Raw genomic sequence first — 17,535 nt, 5'->3', positions numbered from 1 at the left:
CTCTAACTTTCAAGGTTCTAAGGTTAGGTGGCATTCTAACACATCATTTCTAAGACGTCTTGAATGTTATAAATATTATAATTTTCAGTTAAGGTGTGTAAAACATTATTTGTGTTAGAACTGAAACATTTTTCTATTGAACGAGTAAAAGGGGAAAGCTAGAAATCCCCAGTATCTTTCATTTTAACTGTTGTCAGATTAATGTTTAGTTATGAACATGTAGATATATGGATTTTTTTAATAAACCTCTGAATGCATATTTTAATATACCTCAAATTTTGATGAAAGTATATTGTATTATCATAAGCCTTTGAGTTAACGCAACTGAATTTTAAGTTTGTAAAACGTTAATGGTATTTGTAATCTGAAGCTCTCAAGTAACAAATTATGAGGTGCATATTATGGTATGAATCGTTTTGCATTTGTGTTTAGATCTATAGAATATGTTGTGAAAAAAATTAAGGGTTCAATTTTACTCTCTCTTTGTGAAATGATATTTGTCTAAAGTAATCTTATACATATGTCGTGTGAGGAAGCTAAAATTGTTAGGCTGTTATTATAATTTTGGCTTATATCATGACATTCTTAGCAAAAGTTAGGAAAGAGGATCTTAAAACCTTGGCTGAAGAGTTAGGGGAAAAAGTCAGCCTTGAACTTTAGATATTGGATTTAAGACAGCTGATTATGGGAAATGAATCCTATGAGGAGGAATTAGTGAAAGGTCTGTTAGAAAATATCACTTCAACGAGGCTTGAGAGAGAAAAAGAGAAGCAGGAAAGAATTAGAAAGGAAGATGAAGAGAGGCAGGAAAGAATTAGGAGAGAAGAAGCAGAGAGGCAGGATAGAATTAGGAGAGAAGAAATGGAGTTTGAATTATCGAAATTAAGATTACTATCCGCTAACGGAAATTACTCTATAAATGGTGGGAATGAAGAAAATGGAATTAAGAAAAGCCGTTACGATCTGAAAAAAAAATGATTCCAAAATTTGATCCTGAAAAGAACGATATTAGTTTGTATCTAGTCTTTGAACGCCAAGCAAAGAGTGCGAATCTTCACCAATCTGAATGGGTTTCTGTTTTATTGTCAGTTTTGCCAACTGACATAGTTCAGCTGATTATGCGAAACCAGAGCAGCAGACTTATGACTACGCTTATGTAAAAGGGATATTGCTTAAAAGGTTTAAGCTTAGTCCAGAAAAATTTCGCATCAAATTTACGGAATTCCAGGAAAACACTCAAACCACTTGGAGAGATTTTGCTTTTGAATTAAGTAATTATTTTGAACAATGGAGTGCAGGTTTGGAAGTTACAGACTTTGAAATTTTAAAAGAGCTCATGATAACGGACCAAATGAAGCGTCGTGTAAATATCAAAGTGCGACAGCAATTTATTGACGAATGGTCGAAAATAACGACTCCAGATAAATTAGCAGAAATGGTAATGCTAGAAGAGTATGAAAATGTTCGTGAACCCCGGAAGAAGATCTCTCCTGTTCATAGTCCGGAGTCACAGCTGGGCAATAAAAATCATTTAAATTCAAGAGAGTCGCAAATGTATCACCTGTCTGGAGGGGAAGATTGAAATGCCTCTGAAAAAAAGGAAAAACTCTGAAATCAGAAACAGCGTCAATTTGATACAAGACCAGTTAAGTGTTATTCTTGTGGTTCAACCGAACACTTAAGGGCTCATTGCCCGGAAGTTAAGAAAGGATTTCAAAACCTCATTTATTGTAAATAGGGTGCAGGAGATTGAAGAAGATTGTTTATCCCTGTATCTAACGATAGCTAAAGTGAACGGTTTCGATCTCCCAATTTTGAGAGATACCGGATCATGCATTGACATAATATGCAACAAATACCTCACTCCTTCGATGTTGACGGGTGAGATTGTCTGGGTGAAGCAAACGTTTGATGCGGCTCCAGTTTGCTTACCGTTAGCACACGTTACAATAGAAGAAAAATTTGGACAGGTCATCAACAAAAGCAGCTGTCATTCGAAATGAATTGGATCAAGGTCGATACATTTTAGAAAATCGCACCGCAGCAAAATTAGAAGAAGAGAGTTATACACAAAAGTCCGGATGGAAACCCTCAGGCGAAGATACTCCCCACGTTATCGGAAGAAGTATCGTCTTGTCTCAAACAAAAGGGATAGAGAAAACCAATTTCTCTCTGCCTGAAGCAGAGGTGAACGAACTGTCACTGCTTACAATAGACCAGATGCAGTTAGCTGATCTACAAAAGAAAGGTGACGTTGTAAACCCATCTTTTGACTTAGTCGCGTTAGACGATCGCAGTAACTCTTTGGGAAATGTTTATCTTGAAGTCAGATGTAGTAGTTCTCATCCATTGAGAGATTATCACAAACTGAAAATTAAATATCTGCAAGGTTTCCCTTTTCAGCCTGGCTAAATATACAATTAATATTAAACTTAGGAACGTATATTGTATATTTCAGAAAACTATACAGTCTTATTGTATGTGTATGATTAAGATTAGTTCTTAGTATTATGTTGTTTATATGTTTATTTACTGGCCTCAGTATGTTTCTTGTTGTCTTTATACTTGGCACTTAACATAGCGTTGCGAAAAAAAAGAGGTATTAGTGTTAATAATTATTAAATAGTTTTATTTTTGAGAACTTGCTGTGGTAAAGGTACGAGGAATTGGAGTTCTGACCACCCCCGGGAACAGGAAAGGGATTGTGACGACCAGACATATGCACACCTCGGACTCCCAGGTGCTTAATGAGAACTTCCTGTTTTGTTCAAAAACAAAATGGACAGCAGAACTTTGAGGGGAGGTGTAGCGGAAAACCCCTGGTGCGGTTTCCGGACATAAGGGACTAATTAAACCCATTCCAGGTTTTTAAAAAAAAACGAAGAGAGGGCTTTGTGTAAAGAGCTTTTGTATGCTGTAAACGAGGGAAAGCAGACGCATCCCAGAGTCGTTACCGCGTCAGTGGCCCTTTGTATGATTTATCGCTGAAATGATTTAATTATTTTAATTCCTATTCAAGAAATTCTTATTAAGTTTTTTAAATAAATATTCTAAAAGAAAAACGGTCTTTTCTTTCACCGAACACGGGTGAGTAGTATACCCCCACTATATGCGGCAAAAGGATGCCGCCATGACGTAATAGAACAAATGATGACGCAACGGGGGCGTGGCCTCCGCCATATTGGATCACGTGACTTCCATCCGCCATGTTGGATCACGTGGTGTGACTTTGGAATGACTCATCCTTTTCCCGCCATGCCGTGCGTGCTGAATCGCCGAGGCATTCATTAATTTTATTCGGTAAGTATTTATATGAAGGATTTAATTAATTGATATTTAACTTACCTAATTAATTTATTAATCACGTGGTCTTTGGAGAACATCGGTCATTTTGTTTTGTACGGTGATTTATGCTGCCCTTCATGACAGTCTCAAAAATTGCGTGGGCCCGAACCCACGATGTCGAGATCTCCAGCTACGCGCTTTAACCACTGAGCCACGCTTTTGTTATCACAGAAGACTAAAAATTCGTACTTAGAAAAAAAAAAGCCAAAGCGTTCAATGAGTTTACCAATCGAAAAGTTTCTTTTAAACGATGAAAGAGGGGTAGAAGACATATATTTTAATTTCTTAATTTTTTTTCGAACATTGATTACCTTCTTTAAGATATTATAAAGATTATTTGTGCTTAATTTTTAATTAATATTTTCAATTTATCAAATGAATTTTTTTTCTTCTAAGTGGGTGATATTATTTTCGAATGGAAGAAAATTTTTTAAAATTATTTATTATCTGCAGGAAAAGAGTTAAAATGATATTTTTACATCTGTACTGATTTTCTTGAAGCTATGTTACTGCTGGCGCCATCTAGCGTCCAGAACATCATCTAAAAGTAACAGGATCGTAAAAAAAATAATATGAAAATGTAATATATTTCCTTTTCACGGAGTTCGAACTCGCTACCACCCAATAATTAATAAAAAAGGGATTGAGGGGGACCGCATCCAAGTCTTTAAGCGATACCCCACAATTCCTTGGTTGATATGGTTCTTAATTATCTGCATAAGGTTTTTCCGTGCTCCGCCATCTTGGATTTCCTCTATAGCCAGCCATTTTGAAGAACTTTCTTGGTGGGTAAATGACGTCACCCTTATCATGTTTGTGCATGATTTGGTTGGGAAACGGCGTCTGCCTTTTCACTCCCTTTGTGTAGACATCCGCGTAGGTGAACGAATACATTTCTGTGGACCAATCACAAAGCAGAAAAATGATGTCATGCCCTCTTAACCAATCCGCGTATTCAGACAAAGTAAAAAGTTCGGAGCCGAGTTTCAACCGCTGGATTGCCTCCGAAATTCATTACTTGCTAAATTCTAGAAGTTTGTTACCACGCTTTTTGAAAAAACAAGAAATTCTCTTCTTATCTGCGAAAATGGCTTCAAGAAACAGTAAACGTTCTTTGGAACCCTTTTTTGATCAAGTAAGTATTTATATTTAAAATTTATTTTATTTATTTTTATTTTATTTATATATAAAATGTATTAAGGTTATTATGTGTTTAATTTTATTATTTTAGTGTTTTTTTTTTTTTTTTCTTTGACCACGTGCCTGTAATACTGACACGCAATTAAAATTTTTTGTAGTGTGAGGATTCCGATGTATCTGTAAGAGATTCTAATGATCAAGTAAGCTAAATTTTATTTATGTGTTTTATTTACACGGCTTAGATTTTTTTATTATATTTTACCCTGTTTTGTTGAAACACGTGTTTGTAATATTAACGTTTCAAAACAGTTATATCGCCATATTATTTTCAATTGTTCTTTGACCACGTGTTTGTAATACTTACATGATTAAAAATACTATTATTTTGTAGTGTGAGGATTTCCATGCGCTTTTAGGAGATTCTGATGATGAGGTAAGCTAGTTTTATTTATTTCCTTCTGTGGCTTATTTTTACAATGTATAGTTTTTTGCCCCACCTAGAAAAAGACTATTCACTATTTTTAATTTATTTAGTGCCTGAGTGAAACATCTCAAATATTCATCGAAAATCCTATTGACGGCATTGAAAATTATTTTAGTGATTCAGGAGATGAAGTACGTAGTTTTTTTTTTTTCCTGTCATTAATTTTTTTGTATTTTTTTATATAAGCTGAACCTAAATTTCTTTAAACACAACTGTTACTTTTCTTTAGCTCTTAAGTGAAACTTCGCAGATATTTTTGGAGAATCCTTTGGTTTTGCCTCTTTACTATCAAGTAGGCTCGGGATATGAGGTAATATCAGTTTTTAATATATATATAAATATATATGAGAATTATTTTTTCTATGTTTTTTATGTTTTTCTATGTTTTTTATGTTTTTCTATGTTTGTTATGTTTTTCATATCACTGTGATGTCTATACATCTTTTAGACTCAACCTTCTGCTCCATCTAAAGGACCTGCATATGTGGAACATGACATTTCAGTAAATGTGAGTTTTTCTCCTATTTTAGGGCTTATGGTGTGTTTGCGTGTGTGCTTATTTTCATTTACACTGAATTATGTTCTTTTCTTTCCAGATGGAAAATGCTATTATACTCAAAGAGAAGGCACGGCGTCGTAACCGAAAGTATCAAGGCGAGGAAATAACCTTCCAGGCACGTGTTGATATGAATCGTCTGCCTCAAAATATTCGTAACAGGCCTCTTCTAGCCGTAACTGAATCTGTTAGACAGCTGTTTGAAATATTAATTCAACGGTCAACAGAAAATCTAAGGCCGACAGATTGGATACGAATGTGTATCCAAGCCGATGGATTGGATAAACCCATGTCTACGAAAATTATTGCCGTATCTTCCATGACGGTGGAGACCGTATTATCGATTATTATGAAAGTTCTGCAGTCAAAAGATGAAATTCGGCTGGATTCAGGCTTCCTAGTAGATGTGATCACGATTCGCGGGGATATCGGTGCAGGTAGAGCAAAGATAATCAACATTCAAGTAGATCGTCTTAAAAAACGCTCTGTCCTTTCCATCCCGTCAGATGATGAAGGGTTGTGTTGCGCAAAAGCAATCGTATATGCCCTAGCTTATCTTGAGCAAGACAAGTCAGCGCTTAATTCTCTACGGGATCGGAGACGATCTGTTCTAATGCTACGAGCTCAAGAATTACACAAGTGTGCTGGAGTTCCTCTTGGTCCTTGCACATACACTGAAATCTGCACATTTGAAAATCATCTAAATATACAAATCGTAGTAATAAGCAGCGAAAATTTAAATAAAGTAAGCCAAAGATTTTAAACAAAAAAAAAAAAATTAAATTGAAAAAAAAATGTAAAATGAAATTATATTTATAAACTGTTTATTTCTAGGTCTCGTACAAAGGAAGATATCGAACTCGTCGCGTTAATTTGTGGCAACACAATGGAAATTTTGATGTCATTACAAATTTACACGGTTTTTATGGTTCGAAAAACTATTGCGAAAATTGGGAAAAGCCATATGACCGTCCAGAAGATCACAGGTGTGACAATATGTGCCATGTCTGCCTAAGATTTCAATGCGTTCCAGCATTGCCTAAAAGATGTAAAGATTGTGATCGCCTCTGTCAATCTGAGGACTGCTTTGCAGCGCATAAAGCCGTCACAGGTAGACAAGAGCATTCAGTATGCGATAGGGTAAGTATTACTCAATTAGAAAAAAAAAAGTTTTTAATACTTACATTTTTAAAACGTTTTTTTTTTCTAAATATATTTTTAAAAAATCTTTGTTCTACTTTTTTTTTTCTAATTACAGATGTATCAGTGCAGACAATGCTCAAAAGTTATCATGCGACGGCAGTGTCCTAAAATTTTACATCGTTGCGGGACTATCAAATGGCCTTCGTGTAAAGAGTATGTTATAGCGTCAGAACATCATTGTTTCTTACAACTCATTTCTGCGAAAGGTCCATCCGATAAATTAATTTTCTTTGATTTCGAAACTGACCAATCATCAGGGGAACACATCGTAAACTTTGCTGTAGCGCAGTACAAAGATGTCCAAGAGAAAATATTTAAAGGATACGAAGCATGTCATGAATTCTGCTCTTGGCTGTTTACAACAGTGCACAAAAATTACACTGTTATTGCACACAATATGAAGGGGTAAATGTATTCTTATTATTTTTAATCTGCATATATATATTATAGGGCTATTGTTTTAAATATAATACATTTTTTAAAATATAAATTTTTTTTTCTTTACAGATTTGACGGTCAGTTTATAATGGCATGGCTTTTAGAACAGGGTACGGCACCTGAAGTAATCCCTAATGGCTGTAAAGTGATGGTAATCACCCATACCGCCCTCAACATAAAACTTATTGATTCTTTTAATTTCCTGCCGATGGCTCTCTCAAAGCTGCCTGCTTGTTTCGGCCTTACAGAACTAAAAAAAGGATATTTTCCGCACCTTTTCAACGAGAAAGAAAATCAAAATTATGTGGGATTTTTACCTGAGCCTAAGTACTACAATCCTGATTGTATGACTAGTGCAGTGCGAACCTCCTTTTTGGAATGGCATAAAGAACACGAGAAGGATATATTTGATTTCCAAGAAGAAATTCTCACGTATTGCCGGTTTGTATCAACAATCTATTTCTAATCCTTCATTATGATCCGTCTTTTAGGTGTATTTTTTTTTGGTACCATGTTTTATTTATTTATTTACTCTTTTCGTTTTCAGATCAGATGTTGATATCCTTCGTAGATGTTGCGTTGAATTTAGAAATCAGTTTTTAGAAATTACAGGAGTAGACCCCTTTTGGTATTTTACAAACCTTTTCTTTTACATGGTTTTGTCATTTTGTAACAACGTATTGTATACGTGCATGTATACTTTATGTATATATGATTTACACTTTTCTTGTCCGTTTTATTTTCAGTTACATAACCATTGCATCAGCGTGTATGGCGGTTTACAGATCCCGACACATAATACCTAATACCATCGCAATGATACCTGTAGGAGGTTATATCAATCGCACGAATTATAGTCCTGACTGTATTCGTTGACTTGATTTTATTGCCCCAAAAAGAGAGCATTGAAATCGAACACGCTTTGAACGGAAAAGGAGAAAGACTATTGCATGGTATATCTGTAGACGGATATTGCAAAGAAACAAATACTGTTTATCAATACCACGTAAGAGTTCAATATTTATTTATTTATAAATATATGATTTAATTTATTTATTTATTGGTATTATACGAAAAAATTTTTAACTATCGCAGGGATGTTTCTTTCACGGTTGCTCCACCTGTTTTGACGGAGATGCACTCCACCCCATAACAAAATTACCCATGTCGACATTGCGACAACAAACGGTAGACAAGACTTACCAGCTATGTGCTCGAGGGTATAATGTAATTGAAATGTGGGAGCATGAGTTTGAGATGAAAAAGAAAACAGATGAAAAAGTAAAATATTTTCTTCTAAGTCACGAGCTTCAGGATCGATTGAATCCTAAAGATGCTTTCTTCGGCGGGCGGACAAATGCCATTCAGCTGTATTATGAGGGTGATGCAAAGTATGTGGATTTCACTTCACTGTATCCATGGGTAAATACTTTTTTTTTCTTTGTTTTGGCATAAAATAATCTTATTAAACGCGCATGTCTTATTTAAAAAGAAAATCGCTTTTCCGATTATTCATATTTTTTCAATTTTTCCCAGGTCAATAAATACTGTTTGTACCCCGTCGGACACCCTGATATTATTACTGAAAATTTGGATGCCTTGGAAAACTATTTCGGTATTATAAAGTGCCGAATACTGCCTCCTCGAGGTTTATACCTCCCCGTATTGCCGTACAGAGCACAAAATAAACTGATGTTTCCCCTCTGCAAGACTTGTGCTGAATTAATGTATCAAGGCATTTGCCAGCACTCAGATGATGAGAGAGCCATCATTGGCACATGGGTGACTGAAGAAGTCAAATTAGCAGTGAAAAAAGGTTACTGTATAACAAAGGTAAGTATTTTGGGTATTTATTAGTATTATTGAATGTGTTATAAATGTCACAGCATGTATTTTTATTGTATATTATTATATTCATATTCCCACTATCTTTTTTTTTTTTTTTTTTCAGATTTATGAAGTGTACCATTTTTCTCAACTTACGGATACTCTATTTCAATCTTATATCAACTTGTTTTTAAAAATAAAACAAGAAAGCAGCGGCTGGCCAGCCGATTGTGTAAGCTCGACCGAACAAAAGCGCTACATTGAAGCCTATTTTGAGCGAGAGGGTGTGCAGCTTGATGAATTTAATATTAAGAAGAATCCTGGAAGACGGCAAGTAGCCAAATTGGCTTTGAACAGCTTCTGGAGGCGGTAAATAATTATTATAATGTTTTTAATAGAAAGAGTTGTTTCACATCTTTATATCATTTATTATTTCTTAAAAAAATGCTCATTCTTTTCTTATATATTTTTTTTCTTTAAAGATGGGGAATGAACCTGAACAAGATACGTTTGACTTATGTTCATACATTACCTGATTTCAATAAATTATTAGCAGATCCAACAAAAAATGTAAGTTTTGTAATTTTATTTAATGTAAATTAAGATGTATATTTTTAAACGATTAATCTTGCAACCTGCTGACTTTTCCTCCAGATCAAAGACTTATATTTTCCGACTCCTGAAGTAGCTGCTGTGCAATGGGACTATAAACATTATTTTGTTCCACAGGACACATCCACAAATGTGTTCTTGGCAGCTTTTACTACTGCATGGGCACGGTTAAAGCTTTACAGTGAAATGGAGAAGTTGGGCCGTGCTGTATTGTATCATGACACGGATTCAATTATATAAGCAAGCGATTTTACCAACGATCCGCCTCTTGGTAATTTTTTGGGGGATTTTACAGATGAACTCAATGGAGATACTATTACTACATTTGTCTCTGGTGAGCTTCATTTTTATTTTTATTTTTTATTAGGTTGATCTTTTATTCTTTCTTGTAGTTTCTGTAGCATATTTTCCCCCCATTCAGGAGGCCCTAAAAATTACGCTTATGTAACAGCCCGAGGAATGACTTGCTGTAAAGTTCGAGGTTTCTCCCTCAACTTCAAAAATCAACAGATTTTAAATTTTTTGGAGATTAAGAATTTAGTGTGCTCGATGGATCGAAAAACAACAATCGCCATGTACGATGAACATAAAATCACGAGAGATGCCAAAAAGAGGAAAGTTTTAACTAAGGCAGAAGCAAAACTGTACAAAATTGTTTACAACAAAAGGGTCCTAAAAGAAGATCTAACTACTGTTCCCTATGGATTTTAAGTGGTATGCATCTCATTTATTTTATTTCATTGCAGGGTTATTGTTGGATTAATGTAAAAAAAAATTATATTTTGCAGTAAAATTTTAAAATTGTGTGGTTGACTTTTTTTTTAGCCTTTTCTTAAACGAAAGGAGTATATAAAGCTTCACACATTTCTGAAGATCATCAGTACCCCACAAAATGGAGTGGCCTGTGTTGAAACACCCTTCCACATCTCTCATCAGTGGTCCGACAGGATCCGGTAAGACATATTTTGTGAAACGAGTCATCGAAGAAAGTCTGCTTTCTCCTATGCCTCAGCGTATAATTTATTGCTATGGAGCATATCAACCTATTTTTAGTAAAATGAAAAATGTGCAGTTTGAAGAAGGACTGCCATCGAACCTCAATTCCCTACAAAATGCACTAATTATCATTGATGATTTAATGTCTGAGTTAGCGAGCGATACTCGTTTAAGTAAACTTTTTACGAAAGGAAGCCATCACCGAAATCTTTCTATAATATTTATCGTTCAAAATTTATTTCAGCAGGGTAAAGAGATGCGAACCATTCATTTGAATTGTCATTACATGATACTGTTCAAAAATCCTAGAGATAAATGTCAAGTCGTACATTTGGCAAGGCAGATGTTCCCCGGGAAAACAAAGGCTTTTCAGGAAGTCTTCCAGGATGCAACTTCAAACCCTTACAGTTATTTACTAATAGATTTAAGACCAGAAACCCAAGAAATGTTAGGGTTACGTACAGGCATTTTCCCTTCAGATAAGCATTTTGTTTATGAACTCCGTTAGTTGCTGTTGCACTCAACAAGTTTTCTCCTTCAGTGATTTAATTTGTAGGTTTTTAAAATTTAAAACTCTCTTTTACATTGTAAAAAAATAAAATTTGCCACACCGAAAAATTTTTTTTTTTTTGAAAATTAGATTATTTAAAAAATGTCCTAAAATATAAGATCTGCACAAAAAGCGGTTGCTTACGCGACCTTTATAAAAGAGAAGGAATTGTTAAAGTACCAATCATTTGAGGTCCAGATGTCGAGCCTGGAACATCTTAAACTCCTAGGCAAAAGTAAAGTAAAAAAAACTCTTCTAAGAAAATGTCCCAATAGTGTTATTAAAAGTGTATGTGAATGTGCTTTAAATGTATTACAGGGTAACGTTCCTTTGTCTAAAAGACAGAAACGTAAACTGGCCGTATATAAACGGACTTTGCGTACATTAGGTGATAAAAAGATACCCTTATTTAAAAAACGGAGACTATTCGTACAAAAAGGTGATGGATTTCTTTCGTTGTTCATTCCTGCCGCAGTTTCTGTACTGAGCACATTAATTAATGGAGTTCGCTCGTAAATTTATCCTTGTACCTCGGATCGAGAATTAGAATTTGCTGAAAACCATTTATCAGATTTAGATCAGCAAATGAGCACCATTTTAAACGAGAAGTTATCCGAAGATGAAAAAGCCAAGCAATACCTTCAAATACTTCAAAAATATGTAACATTTCCCCAATTAAAATCAGAAACACAAGAAAGTGTTCAGCTTAGCAAAGAAGAAAAAAAGTTTACCATGGAAGAAGAAATTGTGAATTCCGCTCCAGTGAAATTTAAGAACATTGCCAAAAGAATTATAGACTTTTTAAAACTTCACAATGATATTATTACATGGACTCCATCTAAAGAATTAATCATGAACCAAGTTAAAATTAATAATTCTAATGTTCAAGACTTGGTGAATTATTTGTTAAGAAATCAACAGACCAAGCCTGTGGGTTATGAAGAGTTTAAAAAATTCTTAGATGTTGTAGATTTTCCCAAGGAGTTTGTAAAAAACAAGTATCTGTTTACAATGTATCCTAAACCTAAATGTGTAAAAAAGAAAAGAAAATTGTATTCAACTTCTGGGATAAAATATTAAATAAAAAGAAAGATATTAGTTAAATTTGGTGTGTTTTTGTGTGTGAAAAAATATTTTTTAATTTCAGGTTGAAAAAAAATGATCCAGATTTTTTTTTTTAAAGGTAAGTTTTTTTTTCCTTAAAAAATGTGCAGATGTCATGAGTAAAATAAATCTCCTTTTTTTTCCAGTAATTTACAATGGAAAATAATTTTTAAGCTTAAATGAAACCTTTAAAATTTATTCTATAACTAAAAGGTAAAAGAAAAGTTATTTAAGAAAATTGTAAATTGCACTTTATTAATAAGAAAGACAAAACTAAAATTCCAAGCAAATTAATATTTTATTTCTTAAAAATCATTTTTACACCATACCTTTTCTTCACAAAATGAAATACATGAAAATCGCTATTTCTTACAGAAAGATTAGATACAATTCATTCCAAACATAATCCTTGACATCGTTTTAGCAAATAATAAGTACAATATTGTCCACAAACATTTGATGTTACACTCTGAAGAGAAACTTGATTCCATGTCACACATGTAAACTTGCTAGTAAATTTTGCTATGTCATCACCATAAGTCATGGGAGGAAGTCCATAAGAATCGAAAAATTCTAAAGTCTGATTATTTTCAATGAAGAAAGCCAGCCAGTGCGTCCCTTTCTCGTTATGTTTATCAGTGTTGACTACAATAGCTGCTGGGAAACGATGAACATCTGGGATTTTATCTGAAGGGAAAACTCCAGTGTAGTACTTTGCTGTCCATTTGTCACGAGAGAGTATTCTATGAAATTCTGAAGAATTCATTAGTTACCAAAATCGTAGATAATATTTCTAGATTTATTGATTTCTATTAAGTTTTCAAATTCTGCATAGACTATTAACGATGTTGTTATTGGCAGAGGGAAACCGAATTTTACCTCCAGTCTCAAATTACTATGACGGACTAAATTCAAATGAGAACATCACACAAGTCAGGTGATAGATCGAAAAGAAATAAGCAGTATCCTTTTGGATACTCTGATCTCGAAAGATACAATCCTCGGTTTTGTGCATTGGCAAATAAATTCTGATAAGCACGAATAAAGGTTTTATTCATGAAATCAGGTTGAAGAGGATTGTGAGGCATAGGTTGCCCATCTACGTAAATGCCAATAAAATTGATATGATTGTGCTTAAATTCGAAGGGAGATTTTTTATAGTTTCCGTTGAAAGCATCATTATCGGCACAAGCAACAATTAAGCGTTTAGGCATCTGGCCCGTAAAAATACTATCTTGAACAAAACTCATATTTCCTGACGGAATGGAATACACTTTGCAAAGCACTCGGTTGATAGGATATTTCGCTGTCGGTTTTTCTAAACTTTTTGCATGCCCTAAAATTACACCTGGACTGACTCGAACTTTGCGTACAAATAGTGAGGCATGTTCCAATGACACTTTAAAATTCCCCTCCCCCAGTAAACAAAATTCCGGTTTGCTGCGGATAAGTTTAATTTTCATATCGACCATGTTCAACAAAAGTCTTTCTTGATGAAACATATCTAGATGTAGCCGTCCAATCATATCCACTGTAGCACTAAGTTTAAATTCTTCTGCTCTTTTATTGAATCCCTCATTAGGTTGCTTATCCGCAGTATCAAAAACATTCATACGGCCTGCTGTATCTTTAAAATATAATTCTGATGATAATTGAGAAGTTTTCGTATCAAAACCATGATTAAGTAATTTTTCTATGATGGCTCTGTAAGGGTACGTGTTATTGCTGGAGGAAATAAGTCTTTCATTTAAGTTTATATCAACTTGAGAAAAGAGGGAGTGCAGAAACAAATTCACGGGTCCCACTTTATCATCTTTTCCGAGAGAGCCGCCATTGCTTTTCAAAATTTTAACTTTGACGTATAACTGAGTTTGAGATAAATCCAAATAGTCATCGCCACTACCCGCGACATTGAATTCGACAGGACTTCCATCTGACACATTCGCAAGGGGATGAAATTCTATCCATTGTCCTCTTTCTATAACTGTTTGGGTTGGAGGTAATGTAAATAAATCGAGTTCAGATTTGGCGCATTCTGGAGAATCTTTTAAGAGGAAAGCCATTATGAGTTGAAAATGTCACGTCTTTGCACTTTCCTGGCTTTAGACGAAATGAAGCGTTTGGGAGATTTGCGTTTCCTTTTAAACTTTCCGTGACCAATCATCTCGTCTGCTTTTTGAACTGCTTTCCTTGCTAATTTTTTTCCACTTTCTTTAGATCTGGTTTTAAAGGCTGATTTAAAATTTTCTCCTGATATCACATCGTTTGCAATTTGCGTTCCTGCACGTAGAGCTTCTTTTCCAACAGTTTTTGCTCCCTTAATTAAAAATGGCATGGCACTACGGAAAAGTTTCGCAAAAAATCCACCTATTCCGTATCCTTTCTGTAAAACCATTCCCTGATAATACGGCAGACCTTTTCCAGTTTGTCCCACATAATAATCCTCAAAGTGTTTGGTGCAACAAGCATATGGAATGAGCATTTTTGATACAGCTTTTAGAACGTTTACACTATGAATGAATAATTTTTTCTTTTGGTAAAGCTTTTTATAGAATTTGTCTCAAACGAAAGTGGAGCACTATGAAAACTTTACCTCTTTCAAACGGCACCAGACTCCCCGAATGAGACCTTATTTCGATTTCAATCGTTTGAAAATGTTGGCGAATCACTGGTAAATAAAAAGATCGAGAGTAATGTTTGTCAATAATCTCTACGTCTTTCCCTTCCACTGTTACAATTTTCAGAAGGGGGGCTTGTACGTCACCTACGATCTGTGGTTCAACTAAATGACAGTATACATACATAACGGGGAAAAAACCATTCGGATTCGCTACGAAAGGACTTTGGACACTTCCTTCGTAAACACCCGGTTCAAATCCTAAGAGCTCAGCTAGTCCTCCGTGAAGAACCACTTTTGATTGTTCATCCGTCTTTATCATTACTCTTTTCGTAGTTATGATAAGAAAATTCAATTTTGTTTTTATGAGAAACTAAAGTCATAGCTTTTAATATGTCCGGTATCGTTTCATAATAACCAGGAGGAATATGCCGTCCTTCCAGTTCTCCATTGTGAACAGCAAACCCAAATAAATTATTATCTTTTCCGACATTATACCATGAATGAGGGTAAATAATATTTAGGAGAGCTAGTTCCCAGTCCCCATTACTAAGATCAATAGGAGACGGTAGTTGGGTAATAAATCGAGAAATTTTATTGTCTGGAGAAAATCTTCTAGAGCTATCGCTTATGAGTGTTACGTAGAAAGACATTTTCGCTCAAATGAAAAGTAAAATACAGTACGCATGTTTTTATATCATTTTCAAATTTGAAACCCAAGTATTAAATTTTTCAGGGTAACCCTGAAATTTAACAAAGTATTCTGATTTTCCACAATGCTTTCTTGTCTTCAGTACCTTTTCGACAGGATAGTACCCACAGTCCGCTACTTTTTGTAATTCTTGTTTATAGAAGGTTCCTTGTATATCTTCTCCCGCTAAATCTCTTAATTTATAGACGATAGGATTTCGACGAATTATTTTATGGATTGTAAAAATTTCTCTTGTCCAATTTTGTTCGTATCCTTTCTCGAAGAGCATTTTTTCTCGGCTGATGCGTACCGTGTCTCCAATCTTTAAATCTGAAGGAACAGGTTTTTGTGCTGATTGCTGACCGTACAAAGTTTTCCAAATTTTTTCTTGATTTTGTAGCGTAACCGATGCAGGTTCTGTCTTAATACTTCGATGCCATGTGTTGTTATAACTGGATATCAATTTATCTATAACATCGATGTACCTTCGTGTATTCATTTCGGAAAAGTATTTCCACATTTTAGTTTTAAGGGTCCTATTAAACCGTTCCACGACAGAAGCTTTTGTATTATTGTGTGTCGTAAAAAAGTGGATATTTTTCTTTTTCAAAAAATTTTGAACTTGCTTATTGGTAAACTCTTTTCCTGCATCTGTCTGTAAAGACTCGGGTGTACGTTCCGAAAATATCTTTTTGAAAGCAGATTTAATGGACACAGCTGTTTTATCTTTGAGAGGGATAGCCCAAGCGTATTTGGAAAAATATCTATGCACGTCAGTAAATATTTATAACCACTATTAAAAGATACCAGCGATTGCATATCCATTAAATCAGACTGAAATTGTTCGTCGATGCCCCCTACAATGACTCGGTTGCGTTGGAATCTGTGCCGCAGAGGTCTGTGAAGCGTATAAGAATCTTTCGCCTGCAACCATCTTTTGATCTCTTTGCTTTTTACTCCAGAAACACGTTGTAAAGCATTTATACCACCGAAGCTTGCCGGCTGCGCTGGATCCCGATATGTCAGATTCAGAATTTCTGACATTACAACAGGAATTTTTATCAACAGAAAAAGTTATGTTCATCCTCGGGCAAGCACTACCCAAATAAAATGATAAATCAAAGTGAACATTTATTTATACTTTTTTATACACCGCTTCACCTAATCCTAATAACATCTTTTTTTAAAATATTAACTATTTAGTATTTTCTTAGTTAGAAAATTAAAATTCATGCCGAGTCACTCAAAAAGTATACAATTTAAAAAAAAAAAAAAAAAAAAAAAAAAAAAACAATATTTTGAAACAAAAAAGAAAGCAATACAAAAAAGTGAATAAAAACTAATATTTTATTTTTTTCAAAAAGAACTATTCAGTAAATCTTTAAACAAATTAGTTCACATACATACAAATTTTGGATAATATTCAGTACATCATTTACATTAATAACATCAAAAAAGTCATCAGTAACAATTAGTTTACTAAAATTTATATTACATTCATTTTGACGAATGAAGTCATTTGCTATCTCAGGCCAATTAACTGTAAACAAAGCCTGGTCAAAATAAGTTTCACATTTTTCAGCACGGCTTGTTGATAAGCATTCATGTCCGAGCTGATTATTAATCCCTTGTTTGCAACCAAAACACACAAAAAGTTCTGAAATTTTTTTAGAAATAAATTTTTCAATACACTTACACAAAGAGTCCTGCAGCTCATGAAATCCATTTGGACGGTCTGGATCACCAGCATATTCATTCAATTCAAAATGTGTATCACCAACCACTTGCTTTTTCACAAAATAGTTAAGAGTTTTAGAAATAAGTGTTTCCTTCGCGACACCACATATTTCGCTATATATGGAGTCCAGTTTGCGTAAATGTTCTTTCCTCAACAGAACACGTTCCGGTACAAATTCAAATCGTAAATCTTTTCTTTGGAACAATCTTTGCAGTGATATAATGAGTTCACCGT

General features: G+C 34.4%; 2 protein-coding genes and 1 long non-coding RNA gene across 4 annotated transcripts; 2 read left to right on the top strand and 1 right to left on the bottom strand.

The window, feature by feature from the left end:
• The first annotated feature begins 4,894 nt into the window (after window positions 1-4,894).
• Window positions 4,895-6,786, top strand: LOC118184373 (uncharacterized). 2 transcript variants are annotated; one of them, XM_085826049.1, is made up of 4 exons: window positions 4,895-5,100; window positions 5,199-5,279; window positions 5,418-5,477; window positions 5,566-6,786. In XM_085826049.1, the coding sequence occupies exon 4, from the start codon at window positions 5,566-5,568 to the stop codon at window positions 6,286-6,288; it is 723 nt and encodes a 240-aa protein (XP_085682175.1). In that variant the 5' UTR covers window positions 4,895-5,100; window positions 5,199-5,279; window positions 5,418-5,477; the 3' UTR covers window positions 6,289-6,786. The 2 variants fall into 2 exon arrangements, with proteins under 2 accessions (XP_085682175.1, XP_085682176.1); XM_085826050.1 differs by having other exon boundaries at window positions 4,895-5,279.
• Window positions 6,787-8,707: 1,921 nt separating this feature from the next.
• Window positions 8,708-9,903, top strand: LOC118184372 (uncharacterized). Its single transcript, XR_015043669.1, has 2 exons — window positions 8,708-9,563; window positions 9,648-9,903. It is a non-coding gene; the product is annotated as an uncharacterized LOC118184372 (long non-coding RNA).
• Window positions 9,904-13,166: 3,263 nt separating this feature from the next.
• LOC118184370 (uncharacterized protein F54H12.2-like) lies at window positions 13,167-14,318 on the bottom strand. Its single transcript, XM_035354034.2, has one exon. The coding sequence runs from the start codon at window positions 14,316-14,318 to the stop codon at window positions 13,167-13,169; it is 1,152 nt and encodes a 383-aa protein (XP_035209925.2).
• Window positions 14,319-17,535: the final 3,217 nt, after the last annotated feature.

Source organism: Stegodyphus dumicola, chromosome 10, assembly GCF_044657685.1.
Source record: "Stegodyphus dumicola isolate Sdum_Otavi_A_Nest chromosome 10, ASM4465768v1".
In the NCBI taxonomy this organism is placed as follows: Eukaryota; Metazoa; Arthropoda; class Arachnida; order Araneae; family Eresidae; genus Stegodyphus; species Stegodyphus dumicola.
This window is presented reverse-complemented; position numbering and strand designations above follow the sequence as displayed.